Source organism: Carassius carassius, chromosome 34 (assembly GCF_963082965.1).
Source record: "Carassius carassius chromosome 34, fCarCar2.1, whole genome shotgun sequence".
NCBI classification, from domain to species: domain Eukaryota; kingdom Metazoa; phylum Chordata; class Actinopteri; order Cypriniformes; family Cyprinidae; genus Carassius; species Carassius carassius.
In genome coordinates this window covers 16884542-16901891 of record NC_081788.1, presented here as the reverse complement: position 1 = coordinate 16901891, position 17350 = coordinate 16884542, and the positions used below count along the sequence as shown (strand labels likewise).

At 36.4% G+C, this 17350-nt stretch overlaps 1 protein-coding gene across 1 annotated transcript; it reads left to right on the top strand.

The window, feature by feature from the left end:
* The first annotated feature begins 5315 nt into the window (after positions 1-5315).
* Positions 5316-13154, top strand: LOC132114519 (podoplanin-like). Its single transcript, XM_059522676.1, has 4 exons — positions 5316-5567; positions 10652-11032; positions 11195-11300; positions 12162-13154. The coding sequence occupies exons 1-4, from the start codon at positions 5501-5503 to the stop codon at positions 12166-12168; spliced, it is 561 nt and encodes a 186-aa protein (XP_059378659.1). The 5' UTR covers positions 5316-5500; the 3' UTR covers positions 12169-13154.
* The last annotated feature ends 4196 nt before the right edge of the window (positions 13155-17350 follow it).

Sequence of the window (17350 nt, the reverse complement as noted above, 5' to 3'; positions counted from 1 at the left end):
CTCTCTCTCTCTCTCTCTCTCTCTCTCTCTCTCTCTCACACTCACACACACACATACACACACACAAACAAACACACATACACAAAAAGCAATCAAATAAAACAGCAAATCTCTCTGTTTTTCACCCTGTTTCTATTTCTTTCTTTTTCTCAGGCTAATTTGACTGTATCCTTGAAGGCTTAAAGGGATAGTTCACCCAAATAGAGCTTTCTGTTCCTCCATTGAAAATGTGTGTACGGTATACTGTCCATGTCCAGAAAGGTAAGAAAAACATCTTCAAAGTAGCCCATGTGACATCAGAGTCAATCCTTTTTTCGTTATCTGGCTCGGCTCGGTGTTCATCTTCAGTTCTCTTTTCACAGCAGTTCAGTCAGTGTACTGTTTGAGTGCATGAATTACTCCGGGATATTGGTTTGTTTGAACTCAGAGGGAGTATCAGCCACATTAAAAAAGTTAACAGTTTTAGTAATTTGTGGATTAATGCTTACTGGAGACGCGAACCGTTTCAAACGATTCAGTTCGATTTGGTGAACTGGTTCAAAAAGATCCGTTTACATCGAATGATTCGTTCGCGAACCGGAAATCGCTAAACTGCAGTGAACTCTCTCACAACAGACACGGAAGAGAAGACAATGCTGAATAAAGTCGTAGTTTTTGCTATTTTTGGACCAAAATGTATTTTCGATGCTTCAACAAATTCTAACTGACCCTCTGATGTCACATGGACTACGTTGATGATGTTTTTCTTACCTTTCTGGACATGGACAGTATACCGTACATACATTTTCAATGGAAGGACTGAGAGCTCTCGGACTAAATCTAAAATATCTTAAACTGTGTTCCGAAGATCTGGTCTGGAGGTCTGACGGGTTTGGAACGACATGAGGATAGTTCACCCAAAAATGAAAATTCTGTCATCGATTACTTACCCTCATGTTGTTCCAAACCTGTACAAGTTGCTTTTTTATGTTGAACATAAAAGAATATATTTTGAAGATTGCTGGTAATCAAACAGTTGGTGGCTCCCATTGACTTTCATAGCAGGAAAATAAATACACTGGAAGTCAATGGGAGCCACAAACTGTTTGGTTACCAGCAATCTTCAAAATATCTTATTTTATGTTTAACATAAGAAAGCAACTCATACAGGTTTGCAACGACATGAGGGTGAGTAAATGATGACAGAATTTAAATTTTTGGGTGAACTATCCCTTTAAGTAAAAATCACCATGTCCAAACAGCATCTCAATCTGTGAACAAATCCTTATAAGCTAAAAGACTAATAAGCTATTGATTATATGTTCATGCTCCCTAATTTTATTAAAAATTATATATATATATATACAGTACAGACCAAAAGTTTGGAAACATTACTATTTTTAATGTTTTTGAAAGAAGTTTCTTCTGCTCATCAAGCCTGCATTTATTTGATCAAAAATACAGAATTTTTTTTTTAATATTGTGTTATATTATTACAATTTAAAATAATTGTTTTTAACTTTATTATACTTTAAATTATCATTTATTTCTGTGATGCAAAGCTGAATTTTTATGATCATTATCACATGATCCTTTAGAAATCATTCTAATATGATGATTCATTCATTCAGTTCTGCTGCTTAATATTTTTTCAGAACATGTGATACTTTTTTAGGATACTTTGATGAATAAAAAGTAAAAAAAAGAAAAAAAAAGAAGCAATGTTTTTAAAATATAAATATTTTGTAATAACAATATACACTACTGGTAAGTAGTAATCAGTAATTTGGGGTCAGTAATTTTTTTCTTTCTTTTTTTTTAAATAAAATCAATACTTTTATTCAGCAAGGATGTGTTGAATTGATAAAAAGTGATAGTAAAGAAAATATATTATTAGAATATATATTATTAGAATTTTTTAAACTTTTTAACCTTTTATTCATCAAATATATTAGACAGCAGAACTGTTTCCAACACTCATAATAAATCAGAATATTAGAATGATTTCTAAATGATCATGTGATAGACTGGATGTTACATGTGACACTGAAGGCTGGAGTAATGATGCTGAAAACTCAGCTTTGCATCACAGGAATACATTATTTTTTATTTTTGATCAAATAAATGCAGGCTTGATGAGCAGAAGAAACTTCTTTCAAAAACATTAAAAATAGTAATGTTTCCAAACTTTAGGTCTGTAATATATATATATATATATATATATATATATATATATATATATATATATATACATACACTCACCTAAAAGATTATTAGGAGCACCAATTTCTCATTAATGCAATTATCTAACCAACCGATCACATGGCAGTTGCTTAAATGCATTTAGGGGTGTGGTCCTGGTCAAGACAATCTCCTGAACTCCAAACTGAATGTCAGAATGGGAAAGAAAGGTGATTTAAGCAATTTTGAGCGTGGCATGGTTGTTGGTGCCAGACGGGCTGGTCTGAGTATTTCACAAAAGTAATTTTCACGCACAACCATTTCTAGGGTTTACAAAGAATGGTTTGAAAAGGGAAAAACATCCAGTATGCGGCAGTCCTGTGGCCGAAAATGCCTTGTTGATGCTAGAGGTCAGAGGAGAATGGGCTGACTGATTCAAGCTGATATATAAGCAACTTTGACTGAAATAACCCCTCGTTACAACCGAGGTATGCATCAAAGCCATTGTGAAGCCACAACACTCACAACCTTGAGGCGGATGGGCTCCAACAGCAGAAGACCCCACCGGGTACCACTCATCTTCACTACAAATAGGAAAAAGAGGCTACAATTTGCACGAGCTCACCAAAATTGGACAGTTGAAGACTGGAAAAATGTTGCCTGGTCTGATGAGTCTTGATTTCTGTTGAGACATTCAGATGGTAGAGTCAGAATTTGGCGTAAACAGAATGAGAACATGGATCCATCATGCCTTGTTACCACTGTGCAGGCTGGTGGTGGTGGTGTAATGGTGTGGGGGATGTTTTCTTGGCACACTTTAGGCCCCTTAGTGCCAATTGGGCATCGTTTAAATGCCACGGCCTACCTGAGCATTGTTTCTGACCATGTCCATCCCTTTATGACCACCGTGTACCCATCCTCTGATGGCTACTTCCAGCAGGATAATGCACCATGTCACAAAGCTCGAATCATTTCAAATTGGTTTCTTGAACATGACAATGAGTTCACTGTACTAAAATGGCCCCCACAGTCACCAGATCTCAACCCAATAGAGCATCTTTGGGATGTGGTGGAACAGGAGCTTCATGCCCTGGATGTGCATCCCACAAATCTCCACCAACTGAAAAATGCTATCCTATCAATATGGGCCAACATTTCTAAAGAATACTTTCAGCACCTTGTTGAATCATTGCCACGTAGAATTAAGGCAGTTCTGAAGGTGAAAGGGGGTCAAACACAGTATTATGGTGTTCCTAATAATCCTTTAGGTGAGTGTACATACAGTATATATCAACTAACAAAAAACAATAAGTTACAGTACCATCAAATTAAAAATATGTGATTTAAACAAACAGAATTACAGTAAACAAACAACAGTACATCACTTACCACAATTTTCACTCACTACAAAGGGAGAGAAGGCAATGCTGATAGCATCTAAAATCACTGCCCCTGGAAATGTGTGTGTGTACACAATTTTTTTTAATTTTATATATATATATATATATATATATATATATATATATATATATATATGTGTGAGTAAGAGTATTTCCTTTAAGTGACGCTTCTGCTTCTCATTCTTGGCTAAACTGACTTATCTTTCCTTTTACTTAGCAGCCCTCCTCCTGGGGTCTCATGTGTGATGTGTGTAGCCTATTGTCTCTTGGTCTTTTACATTTTGATGAGGTGCATCCATTTGAATAAGTTGAAAGAATGTCTTTCAAATACTTCAGGGTCGTTCCTGTTATGCAGTACCTTTTGAACTTTCTAAGAGAGATTAATGTTGCATACTAAGAGTTTAGCATAAGAGATACTTATAAGAATCAAACTATTGATATTAACTTCTGTAGTTTTATCTAAAATGATGGAGTGCTTTGACGTTGACACGACAGATCATCAAAGAATATATCAAATCCATTGCTAATGCCAGTGCAGCTGTTTCCCCACCAGGATTATGTAACTTCCTGCCACTTCATGTCATCATGGAAGAAGCTTTTGGTTTTTAAAGGGACATTACAAACAATTAGAAAATTCGGAATGTGATATTGAGGAAATGGGAAAACCTATCAAATTTGTTCAATCATGTTTTTGGTACATGACACATTTTCACTAGAGAAATGGAAAACATGAAGAAAAAACATATTTAAAATTCACCTTCACCTAACTGTAATACTATAAAAGTAATTTACCATCTTTAAGACTTATAATATACTTTATATACAATATTTTATGTCACATATAGACATGAAAATGTAACAAATAACAGGAATGAACCTACACAATTTTTACATGTTCTGTTATTAAAATCCATATAACTACCCTCAGTCTTGTACATGTACATGTTCTGTGTGGTCTTGTTGTTGATGTGTGAGTGTGGATGTGGCTGCTGTCAGACAGAAGGAACATTGTGCTCCTGTAATTACACTAATTGGCCACTAGATGACAGCATAAAATGGCAGCATTCACGCCTAACAAATGCCACACAGGCCATTTCAAACTTTTTTAACGGTTTAAAATAATTCGGTGTCAAGTTTTCCCCCCTCAAATTCTTTGGAATCATAAACCGTGGAAGTAGACGACTCTCATTTTCGGGGATAAAATAAGCAATCTGTCCATAATTACATCCTAAATTCACAAATTCCCATAATCCAATAAACCTTTAGTCAGGGTGTGCGCCATATTTATATTTATATTTATTTTACACAATTACTTTACACAACATGGCTATGAAGGACAGACATACAGTCTGTACAATAGACTGTACTGTGTTAAGTCACATCTTATTTTCGGAAAAATTTTGGAAAGTCATATATTCAGTAGGCTACAAACCATTGCTCAATCTGTCTAGCAATCGCAGCCCTGTTTATAATCACATAAGATTTAATATAGTATTACAAACCTGTTCCATAAGATAGATTTTTTGTTTATTTAATATTACTATGTTTTTTATATTTAAGAAAAGAAATGCAATGGTCAAAATAAAAAAATCAAGAAAAAAAAGGAATATAAAAAAGGTGATTTGGGGGCTGTTTGAGAGAGAGAGAGAGAGAGAGAGAGAGAGAGAGTTACTTTAAGGCATAAGGGGCAGGACCACCTAACTCTAACACCAATGCCCAACCCCCTCACCCTCTGAAGACACACTAATACACATTTACTCTCTCTCACTTTGGCTCTCAGTCCCTCTGTCCAGACTGCTGCTTCAGACCTCACCGCCCTTTTCCATTTAAACCAACTTTAAGCCACACTTCTGAGCGTGTGAGCCAGCATTTCATCCACAGCCTGTTGTACTTTCAGGAGTCTCTTAATTAGTTAAAGTTTTAGTTGAAGAAAAGTGACCATGATGAGGATCATCCTGCTGTTGCTGGTCACCCTGGCGGGGCCTTTCTCTACCTTTACCCAAGCAAGTAAGTAAACATCCATACAGTGTGCTCTACTTTCTTTCAAACACTCTGGCCATTCTCTCCATCTGTTTCCAACCATATCCTTCATTCATTTCAGCAAAGGTCCACTAAATGATGTTTGTTCTCTTTTAAGGTGTGTTTTGGCTTTAAATTTGATTATGTAAAGTAAAACTGTGTATTACAATGTTTAAATGATTTGAAATTATTTCATTGTATGTATATATATATATATATATATATATATATATATATATATATATATATATATATATATATATATATATATACACGTAAATCTACGTATATACATCAATTTACGTGTATAGTTAAATTACATTAAAGCATGTAAATCTATGTATGATGTTTCAGTGCATTCTGTTCATGAATCAACATTAGCCAGACATCTAAGCATGTGCTGATACAGTGTTTCTCTCATGTGGACCTAGTGCTGGGAAAATTATGTAATGGTGCAATGAGTGTTATGCTGTTATTTACCTGCTTTGAGTTAGTCAGCACTGATCTATTTCTCGGTTTCTCCCTGTTTCTTTCACTCTGGGCAGGGTTACATGTGTATTAATAGAACCAACTCTATATTTAAGGGAATCATTTGAGCATTTAGTACACAGGCTGGTTACGTCTGAGGGCAGAGCAGGCCTGAGAGAGAGAGAGAGAGAGAGAGAGAGAGAGAAAGACGCCCCATAGGAGCTTATTTTGTAGGTCTTTCTTTCCCTCTCCTCACCCCCCTTCACTTGTAACCATCTTTGGCAGGGTATTAAGCTTTCACCCCTCTCAGAGATGGGTTTGGGGGGGGGCATGTGCGTTATTTTTAAACTGCAATGCCTCTGACTCACTGCTCAGGGTCAGTTACAGCCCTCTAAACATCACATTAAAATGCTCAACAAGTTTCAAACTTTGGAAAACTTCTGTCCCTGCTGTCAGAGGAGAGCATCAATGCACACTCTTCCTCTCCTGACTTCCTTCTGTCTCTCTTATTCTTTTTCCTGATAAAGTTTGCCTCCCTTTCTTCCCGTTTTCCCAGTCTGATGGTGCCACTCCCTGTTCTAAAAGTGGGGCTTCAACAGACAGTTAAAGAGTATTCCGTACTCTCTCTTTTTTTTTTTTGTATGCGGTTTCATTTATACAATTAGTTTGAGGAATAGATTAATGTTTGTGTTGTTCTGTGAACTTTTTACCTTTTCAGATCTCTCAGTCAGTCTGTTATGTGTTGTGTGTGTTATGAATAGAGTAATGGTAAACTGACACATGAGCACATCAAGGTATTGGGTGTACTGACTGTTAATATAGCTACATGAACCCTGAAACTCTCTCAGGATCTCTGACTACCACAGACTCAGCCCAACCTATTCAATCTTTAGCTCAGTAGCCTACAACTCAAAATAAATCAAATCCAGTCCTCTGGATCTAATCAGCTCCTGGAAGTGCTGTCTAATAGAGATTAACCTGAACTGACATTCTTGGCTTTATTTGAATGAATTCCATACAACACAAGGTAAACTATCGTCATAATCCAAATTCACTCTTCAACTATATTGTTGCTGATAACTTAAAATAATTTTTAATAAAGGTGCATTAAGCAATTTCTGAGAAATGCTGTTGATATTTGAAATCACCAAAACAAACACGCCTCTAGCCAAAAGTATTGCACCCCTATCTTGCCTCCACCCCAAATTTTAAGAACACAGGCACCTCCCCCATCACTACTGGACACGCCCCTTACTGATGATTGGCTACAAGTGTGTTTTGGTGCTCAGTCTGATCCACTTTCGTTTCTCAGAAATCGCTTACTGCACCTTTACTACAAATAAAGCTGAAATAAAATAAAATATAATTATTCGATGAAAAATTTTAATAAGAAATGTTGCTTTGGGAACTCCTGTAACTGGAGAAATTACTAAGAGCACATAACATTAAATTAAACAGCTTTAAATTAAAACTAATTTAAAATGTCAATAAATACTATACTTTATTGTATATACTTTATTGTGCTGAATTACCTTTACTCAACTGCTTAGTGTTAAATATAAATCAACTTCACAAATGTTCTCGATATCGATACAGTTTCGACTCCCTCGGGTCTGGACTCCTACGTCCTGTATTTAGATAAGCATGTGTGTGTTAGTCTGAGATATGTTGTTCCCTGGAGACTGGGAGTGTGAGAGCCTAAGTATGTGTATAGGTGTTGTTCTAGTGATAAGAGTGATTTTTCACTAGCTCTGTCCTCTACTGCCCACTCATGACATACCTTGATATGTGTTTATATGTTTGAAGGAGTAAATTTGCCTTAATGAGATGTTCTTCACTTGTTCTTCCTGAACTAAACCATTCCAGCTTCATACTCCCACGCAGCATACACACACACCCTACACACACACACATTCTGAAGGAGTAGATCGAGATTAGTCAGAGTAATTAATTAGGGTAAAGGGAGATGTCTATCTTTCCTGTCCATAACCTGGGAAAACAGTTCTGTCTCCCTGTTTAACAGACACCCAATACTGGCCTCTTGTGCTCTATTTCCCTTGTTCTCTGCTCTTTTTCTCTATATTTGTCTCTCCTTTTCCTTGTCTTTCCCTTTTATGGCTTCGGTTTTGTCAGGAAACTGTTTCAGGCTTGGTCATAGATTTGAATTTGATCATCTAATGGGTGGACTTTCGATGACACACACATACCTGCTCTATTTTCGTGGGTTTTGAATCAGTGCTGTCAAGCAAGAGCTGTTTCTCAATCAAGGCATTTGGTGGTCTGATATTCTTTATTTACCACTGCCGATAAACGATCCTACATAGGCCAAGCTGTTTGGATGGATGTACTGTTGCCAGTTTCCATTTTGTATCCATCTTATTTTTTCAATGCAGAAGAAATTTCCTGTGAATGTTCAAGACTTCCTATTCATTAAGTAAACATCTGCATTTCAGTGCAAAACTCAGTGAGCGTGCGAGACTTTCAGTTCATTAGACACAATAGGTAAATAACTACAAGAATAACAAAATGCAGTAAACGGTAAAACTATTTGCGCTAGTGTTTATATTAAAAAGTTTGTTCATGTTTTCATACTGCTAAAATAACTGGAAGTGACAGATACCAGAAGTCTTGTATGCTTAAGGTAAAAATGGCTGCGCTTTCTCTTCTTACATTAAAAATAATGTGGATATTTGTCCAGGTAACCGAACCAACACTACTGTCTTGTCACTTTCACTATCATACAAATGCAACTGGCACCATCTTGCATCTCATTTGGGGAATGTAGTGAAAATTATCACTACAGAATTAATATAACTGTACTATTTTTGTATTGTTTGTCATGCCCAAGTGGACTATTTCCACTTAGAAGCTTAAGATAATGTACAGGTAACATAATGTGTGGCCTTTATAAGTATCAATCTCCCAGTTTGGGTTTATTTACCAATAATGAGCGACTGACTGTACATTATTCTTCACATAACTAACTGCTACAATCACTGGCCATGCTGCTGAGTACAACTCAGAGAACGAGAGGGAGAAAACAGCCAGTTCCTTCTCCATGTTCCACTCCTCCCATCACATTGTGTGTATTTATGTGAGTGTGTGTGGTAGTGGTTGGAAGGGAAGAGAGCCATATTTAGAACTAATTGTTGGGGTCTCACACATAATGAGCTGATTGTTAGCAGCAGTCAGCGAGAACATTAATATGAACACACAAACTGACACTTACACACAAACACACAGGACAATGTGATCTCTGACCGCACCCCACCCTTAAATATGTTTCTTAACAGCACTGTATTGTTTGATTGTGGCACTATGAAAAGCAACAGTGATTTTTTTTTTTTTTTTACGGCCACTTATAATTCAATTATTTTCTCCTCTCATGTAAAAGTTCTTAACTTCTTTTAATGTTTTATTTTGGAGTCCACTTGATTAAGTTATATAAATGTGAGTTTCAAATAACTATCTTAGGGGAAACCTCATTATTAGGGACAGTTATAAGGGATATTTCATCCAAAAATGAACATGCTGTCAATTCCTCACATACTCATTTACTCATGTTGTTCCAAACCCGTATAACTTTCTTTCTTCTGTGGATTACAAAAGGACAGATTTTGCTGGGTGTTCTTTCAATGCAGTTCCAATGAATGAAAAACAACGTTCACTCAGAAAGTCCTAGTACTATAATTTCCACAAACAATTATGAAGAAACAGCAAGTGTGGCTATTCGTGTGATATTGCGCAAACACACACTCAATGTATACTGTAATTTGTCATATATTTTCATTATAAAAAGAAAGCCCTTTAGAAGAAAAAAAATCCCATTTAGGGTTAGAGAATGACAGTCACATGGGTTTGAAACGACTCACCCTCATGAGTAGGCTATAATGACATATTTTCATTAGGGTGAAGAACTCTTTAAATTCCAAACTACTGAAGGACTAAAACATTAATTTGATATTCACCCAGAACTGATGATGCATGCTGAGTTTGAGGTGGTGTTATTGTAAAGGGAGGTTTCCCTCAGATCGCCAAGAGAAAGTCTCTCATATGGAGTCCATTTGGCTTAGACACAGCACAGATCTGAGATGATTTTTTTGCTGGGTCTCTAATGGTTGCTGAGGTAATTGTGAGCGATGCAGAAATATCTAAGATCAGCCCCTGAGGAAACATGCCATTTTTGCCAGTCTTTTTTCCCAGTGCTTTAATTCATTCTGTGCAGTCATTGCCGGCTCCACCCAGGAAGTGAGACAATTAGTCGGGTTGAAGGTATGACGTAGAAAGGATGTGATCTGAAGTCGAGCCGAATACTCAGGACATGACTTTCCCTGTTGCGAGAGAGGCAGAATGTTTTTGTGCGTACATGTCTTGAGTGAATGTGTAAGTGTGTGTTTACTGGCCTGATGGAAAAGGCTGGAATGTTCTCGCTATTAATGGCAGGCCATGAGAAAATTCTGACTTACCCATCCAATACAACCAAAACTTCATCAGTGTTACCGGAATTTCTCAATTTTCATCCAACTCTCTCCTCTTATGTTGAAATATAACATATAAGGGTTTCTAGTGTAAGATTTTTACGAACATTTTTATTGTTTTACCAGGTACTCTGGTGGTGCCAACAAATGTTACTGCAGCTACAGAACCAAATCTTGTCTCAAATCAGTCGAATTTCACTGCCAAAACAGAGGGATCGGCTACCCAAGCTGCGGTCTCAACGCCAACGCCTGCTCCTGAGGCTACAAAAACAGCGTCGTCAACAGAAGTGGTGCCAGTGGTTTCCACAACTGCACCTGTGACACAATCAGAAGCCTCATCAGAAACAACAGCCCCAACAGATACAGCACAATCAACAGAAGCTGGACCTAAAGAGACGACCAGCCCTGAAGCCTCTACTCTCATTCAAGAGTCAAGAAAAGTAACTTTGAAAGCCGAAGTAACAGCACCTCCATCAGAGACTACAGATGTAAAGGTGGAGGATGAAGGTTAGAAATACAGTATACTCACAGGCACACAGTGTAAATGCATGTTAGAGTAAAGGTCTGTTTAGACCAAGTTTTTTTTTGATCATTAATCATCTGGAAAAAAAAAATTTAACAAGTGATTGCAATGATATCGTTTCTCTGTGTTGATTTTCCTCATTTCAGCTATGGGCACAGGACAGTTGGTGGGGATCGTCATTGGCGCTTTGATCGCGGTGATTGTTGTCATTGCTGTAATAATCTTGGTAGCCAAAAGAAAGGGCCAATACTCGTAAGTAGTTATATTATTATGAACAGGAAAGTAAATAACATTTTCAAGGTAAAAGTATTTTTCATAAATATCATTAGGAGATTAGTGCAAAAAATGAAAAAATGTGTCATTTTTACTCCCCTTCATGCCATTCCAAACCTATAAGATCTCCTTTCTTCATTCAATAATTAAACGATGTCTGTTTTTAGCCCATAGAATGAAATCCAATGTTGTCAAACATTGTATTGATAATAATGAGTGACAGATGTTGCTGGCTACTTTAAAATGTGTTTTGTATATATATGTTTGAGGTGAAATTTTGCATGCTAATAGGAACTGGTTTCTACATTGTAGGACTACAAAGAAACGAAAGCGTCAAATACAAGAGAGCATATTGATCTCTGTAACTGTCTTACTGTTTCATTGATAACCCAGATTAATTAGTGTAACCCAATTTCTTATAAAATGGTAAACATGTTAGAGCTTAACAAAACTGTGTTGCAACTCCAAATAATCTTCCACAAATGTCAAACCAAATGGCAAATATCATAGAAAAATCACACTGCAAATATAACATTTTTAAATGGAGATTCAGCACAGTGCTGTTCATGCTATATTATTTATGCTACTAACATGGCAGTGTTGCCCAAAAAACGAAATAATCTAATGATCTAAAAAACAAAACTGAGTGTGTCTGGATCATTACTGAATCAAACTCATGAATGAAACTCATAAATGCAATATAAATGTTAAATAACTTATTTAATGTATATTGTCATGTACTGTGATTTTTTCTTTGTCTGTTATATGGATAAAAACAGGTTTGTGTCTGATGGTGATGTATTTGTGCTAAACTGCTTTTCCTCTTTCCTGCTTTTCAAGCCCCTGAAAAGAAAGGCCCGACAGGAAGAAAAGAAGAAAAAATTTGGGAAGTTCTGAACTATTGTTCTGATGTTAAAAACAATGCAAGCAGCACTCTCACCTCCCATTCAGGACTTACACGGGGCGCAGGAGAGTGCCCCATCCCCTTTCCCATTGAAAAGATACCCTCCCCTTTTTTTGTCCTCCTGAAATCCTAATTTATCCCTCACCAGTACGAGTTACAGTATCTGTTTTTTTTAATGCACATTAATATAACAGGAGATGAATGAATATGGAGTTTGTTAAGGGCCCAATAAACAAAAACTAAGAAACAGCTGCCCAGGTAAGCAAAAGCTTGAATGTTTTTTTTATTCCACTGAGTATCAGTAACATACAGAAAAAAAAACCTAATTGAAAAGCATTAATTTTCATTATTTATCTTACATATTTTATTACGTTTATTTTGAAGTGCATTAATACGGAGTGACTTGACTGTGTTGTTCTTAACTGTCACCCATTCCAAAAGTGACATCACTTCCTCTGGAACACATCTTTTATTGTGGGTTCCAATCAGCTTAGCTCCAGCGCACAGCTGCTATTGGCATGTATCTCTAAAATTCTGATGTTGCTCAGCCTGGACTATATCATTTTAACAGCATACAGACATTTTGCATGGTAGTTGTTTTTGCATTTCTTTTTGTCAGTGTTAGGGTTTGTGTTTCTTACCGACGTTCAAGAGTGTTGCTATCCTGGGCTTTGCTTTAAGAGATCAGTAGGTGCAATGAATGATGAAGAATACGTTTAACATTTAGAAGACACTGCAACTGTTTGCAACGATATTTGTGTTTTTTTTTTTCCTTGCCAGATTCCTCTTTATATCCCGTTACTCCATGACTGCATTTTCCCATTTGATATCAGAATCCGGTTAAAGCCGAGTGTTTGTCTTTGTATTTTGAGGGTGGTGTTATTTTTTTCTTATCGTTGAATCGGTTTAAATAAAAAAGTTCTAAAGTATGTTGCACTTCCATATTGTGTTGTTGTGGATCCCAGATTACATTGTCCGTTTATCGGTGTTTACTTTTCAGCCCCTTTCAATCAGCATTCCAGCTTTTCACACAAATTTCCGCCCATGCACTGTCTCTTTCTCACACAAACACACACCCTCAGATTCCCTCTCTCTGTCTCTCTAATCCCTTAGGTTATAAAGACTGTAAAAGACAAGGGAGAGCGAGGAAGAGCTGATGAATAAAGGCTATGTAAGTGACCTCTCTGGTTAAGTGGAGTAAATAACACAAGAGTCCCAAACAGCTGCCCCCAAAACGTATTTGGACATTTAGACTTTCATTTGGAGTGGATCATAAGAAAGTGTTTTCTTTCCATACATTTTTCAAGTAGCTTTACTTTATCAGATTATTTTTATTTTTGGCCTTCTCAATGCTTTTCTGTTTCAGATTCCAAATGTTTCACTTCACTAATAATGCGCACATGTTTTTATTAAGGTCGGCATGAAATGAAAATTCAACTATTTTGTAAACATACTATAGATTTTATTGATCGTGATTCTCCATGCTTAATTGTATTTTTTGACCTTGTTATGTTTAATTAAAATGGCGTATCTCAAGCTTCCTATGAAAACTAAATAGATCGTAGAAACCCTTGGCACAAATAATCTCTGTGATTTTCTTACACTTACAATGCTTTTGGAAAACACAGCCCAGAGCAAAGTCTGAGTGAGTCTCAAGTAACAAATCACTAAAATCATTGAATGTCCGACTCGAAATGAGCCAAGAAGCGAAAATCACATGATCTGTTGTACTTGAGTGTCTTCGTCCATTGATAAGAAAACAAAATATAAAAATTAAGTGCAAGTCATTGTAAAGAAATATAATACACACATAACTTTTTGAGCAAATTTATAAATATAAAATTAAAAAATATATACAAATTTTAAAATATATCATTTTGTACACTTTCTGCTTGCCAAATATTAGTGGAACATGTTAATATTTAATATGCATGCACTATACCTATGTTATAGTTTAATTGTGGTTTGCTTATTTTGGTCTTGAGATTAGTCCTCCAGCATTGATAATTTACAAAAATAATTTTTAAAAATATCTATAAATATCTCATTCTCTGTTTATTAATTGAAAGCCCTCTAATCACGTACATGATGAAAGTCATTTCTGCGTGTGTTTTTGTTAGTGAGCATGTATGAGGCTGAATGTGGTTTTAGGCAGTAGTAGTTGTTACTCTCTCTGTCTCTCTAGGTATGAACAATGGACTCTTTTAGTGTGAGTCCCACTCTGACGTCCTGCTCACAGTCTGATCTTTATAACAGTTTGTTTGTGATACAATAATTTCTACATTGCTAGTGAGAAGGGGCAATTCCTGACCAGTAAAAGCCTTTATGTACACTCACATGAACACAAAGGAGACCCAGAAGTGCCAGAACACAAAAACAATGTCTGGATATGCACACACACTGAAAAACAAATATACACACAATTTAGCAAAGTGACATCAAAGGTTTGTAAGCAGATTAGGTAGACTGAATAAATGCCTGCAGAAAATAGGGAACACAAACCCTTGGACAATCCTATGAAGTCCTGCTAACACAAACACAGATGTATACATGCATGCTAAACTATAAACACTACAGTTAATCCTTAATCATGTATATTTGATTTTTTTTTTTACATTATCTTGTCTCATTCCTCTCTGCGGCTTCTGTAAAAATCACAAATAAATAAATGTTAATAAAATAAATATATTTATATAAAATATATATTTGTTTCATGGTTATTGTGAGGATCTCATTTCCCTATAGTAGACAAAAATCACTGTATCAAAGTTATTTCTCCTAGACTGTAATGAGTGAAAAATAAGCATCAATGGAGTTAAATGGAGCTTTTTCACTATCTGGTTCTCAGAAATTTCTCCAGAGAAAAAAAAAGGCTCCATCTTTACAATCTTCACTTCATTTGTGAATGTGTAAATTGAATGTGTGTGAGTTAATGTAATCATTCAGATTAAAGGGTACTATATACATGTAGTGGGTGGGGGTTGGTGGGGTTAAATGCCATCTAAATGTACAATACACGAGAAGCTGATGTCAGGAGCCAGGCTGACATTTGAATTTATTGGACAGCTGAGCTGGGTGTGTGTGGATGTGTTAGCATGTGTATGTGTGTGTTGGATGGGTGTCAGGATGGAGGCTGTTTAGTTCACATCTGGTGTTCAGTGATATGTAAGTCTTACTCCCTCTCTTTTGTTAAGCAGTTGTTGTTGCCATGTAGACGGAACATGTATTGTGTGAGATTAATGGCAGTTTAGAAGTGCCCATTGTTTAGTACGTCTGTCTGTGTGTGTGTGTGTGTATGTGTGTGTGTGTGTGTGTGTGGCAATGGTCAGTAGTTGGCACAAACATATATCTACCGCAATGATATGAGTCCTGTAGATTTTTCTGCGTTCATGTCTGGGTTTTCAGCGCATGAATGAAATTGTTAGAAAAGAAATAATGGGAAATTACATGTTTGCTCTTGCTGAGCAAAAACTGTTTGTTTGAGACAAATCCTTTAGCAACCTACGCACAAAACCCCACACCACAATGTTTATTGTGTGACAATTGCATTTAATGGAGAACACTTCATTTATGTAAATTGTATTTATATATACACTGTATAAAATACCAAATTACAAATCATGGTAAATCATCCTATTGGTTTTCTGGAGATCATTTACTAAAAATCCAAGATAACTAGTTTTGTAAAAAAAAAAAAAAAAAAATTTAATAAAAACCTTGGAAGCAGTTGTTATGTTTGCTATTCCCTTTGGTGCCACAATGATCTTACAGTCTCTGTTCTGATCTAGGATGCAGTCATTATCTCATAAATTGATCAGCGCTGTGTATTTCTGCACAGAAGATTTCTCACAGCTTCACTTCTATGTTGGAATTCAGTGGAAATGCAGATGGAATCTGGCTGAAAACTGACGTTTCACAGATTCAAGAAATATCTTGCTTTATTCCACAAATTTTTGAGTCAGGCTTATCAAATAAATACATATGGTCATATTGTTTTGAAACTGTGGAGTATTTCCCTACTATTTGATTCATGTTGAAAGAAATGTTGTACAAATGGGTTGTATTTAAATAAGCAGTATCTAGATTAATAATTTTGTTTAACTCTGTAATAACTTAAAATTCGTTTTTTATTTTTTCTATGTTAAGAACTAAAATCTTCTGAGCAATGAAATAAAATAAAAGTGATAGAGGGCAGATACTGTGATGCTTTTTTTTAAGCTCAGTACACAGTATCCATAGCCATGGGCGTTGAGGTCACGCATAATCTCACTCGTTAACATGAGAGAATATGCATGGCACATTCTTTTGGCTCACTCTTACACAAATAAAATTTAGTATGATGGTGAGAGTCTGAGGGTGGAAGGCAGATGATGGAATAAGAGCGGGACAACACACAGATGAAGGACGAGTAGGTGAAGATTAATGCAGAGTAATGTGACAGTTCTGTCAAGGGTGATTGTTGAATAGAACAGAAACCTGCTGACCACAGATACCAAAAGCAGGCCTATACATTCCACAGATGGCCCATGTGCTCGTATAGGTCCTGTGATTTCACAATAAAGGCCTACTGCGGACTCATGCCTGGCTCCACATGGGGGGTGCCATGGTGGGCATGTAATGTAATCAGTGTATAACCAAACACGGTGTAACACCAACTACAGCAGCAAGTCTAGTGTTAATGTAACACCATTCTTGTTATACCCACAACTACCCCTCATCCCCCAAGGAATATCACTTGGCCCACCCTTCATCTCATATCTGGAGCCGGGCCTGCTGCAGACTTTTATCTCACTCCTCTTTAGACAAAAATGTGACCCAGGGTCCTACTTGTTGACAGAAACAATCACATGCATAAACATACACCAACACAAACATATCAGATGTCAGTTTGAGAAGTGATCCAGCGGCTTCTCTTATGTCTCTCTAAATATCCTATCAAACATATAATAAGCATATCCCTAGTTATGGAGACACAATGCGAGCTCTTGATTAATGCATCACTTTTCAGTAAAAATTGGGACACTGCGACCTCTAGTTGTCACTCGTAATAACTACAGGAAAGTAGGTTTTGGAACTGGACAGACTGCAACGAAACATTCCTGATATTTACCATTAAGGCATTGAT

Bases quoted from the DNA above. Each gene is read 5' to 3' on its own strand.
- LOC132114519 (XM_059522676.1), top strand. From the start codon at position 5,501: ATGATGAGGATCATCCTGCTGTTGCTGGTCACCCTGGCGGGGCCTTTC. The intron at 5,568-10,651 runs GTAAGTAAACAT...TTGTTTTACCAG, and splicing joins CTCTACCTTTACCCAAGCAA to GTACTCTGGTGGTGCCAACA. The intron at 11,033-11,194 runs GTTAGAAATACA...TCCTCATTTCAG, and splicing joins TGTAAAGGTGGAGGATGAAG to CTATGGGCACAGGACAGTTG.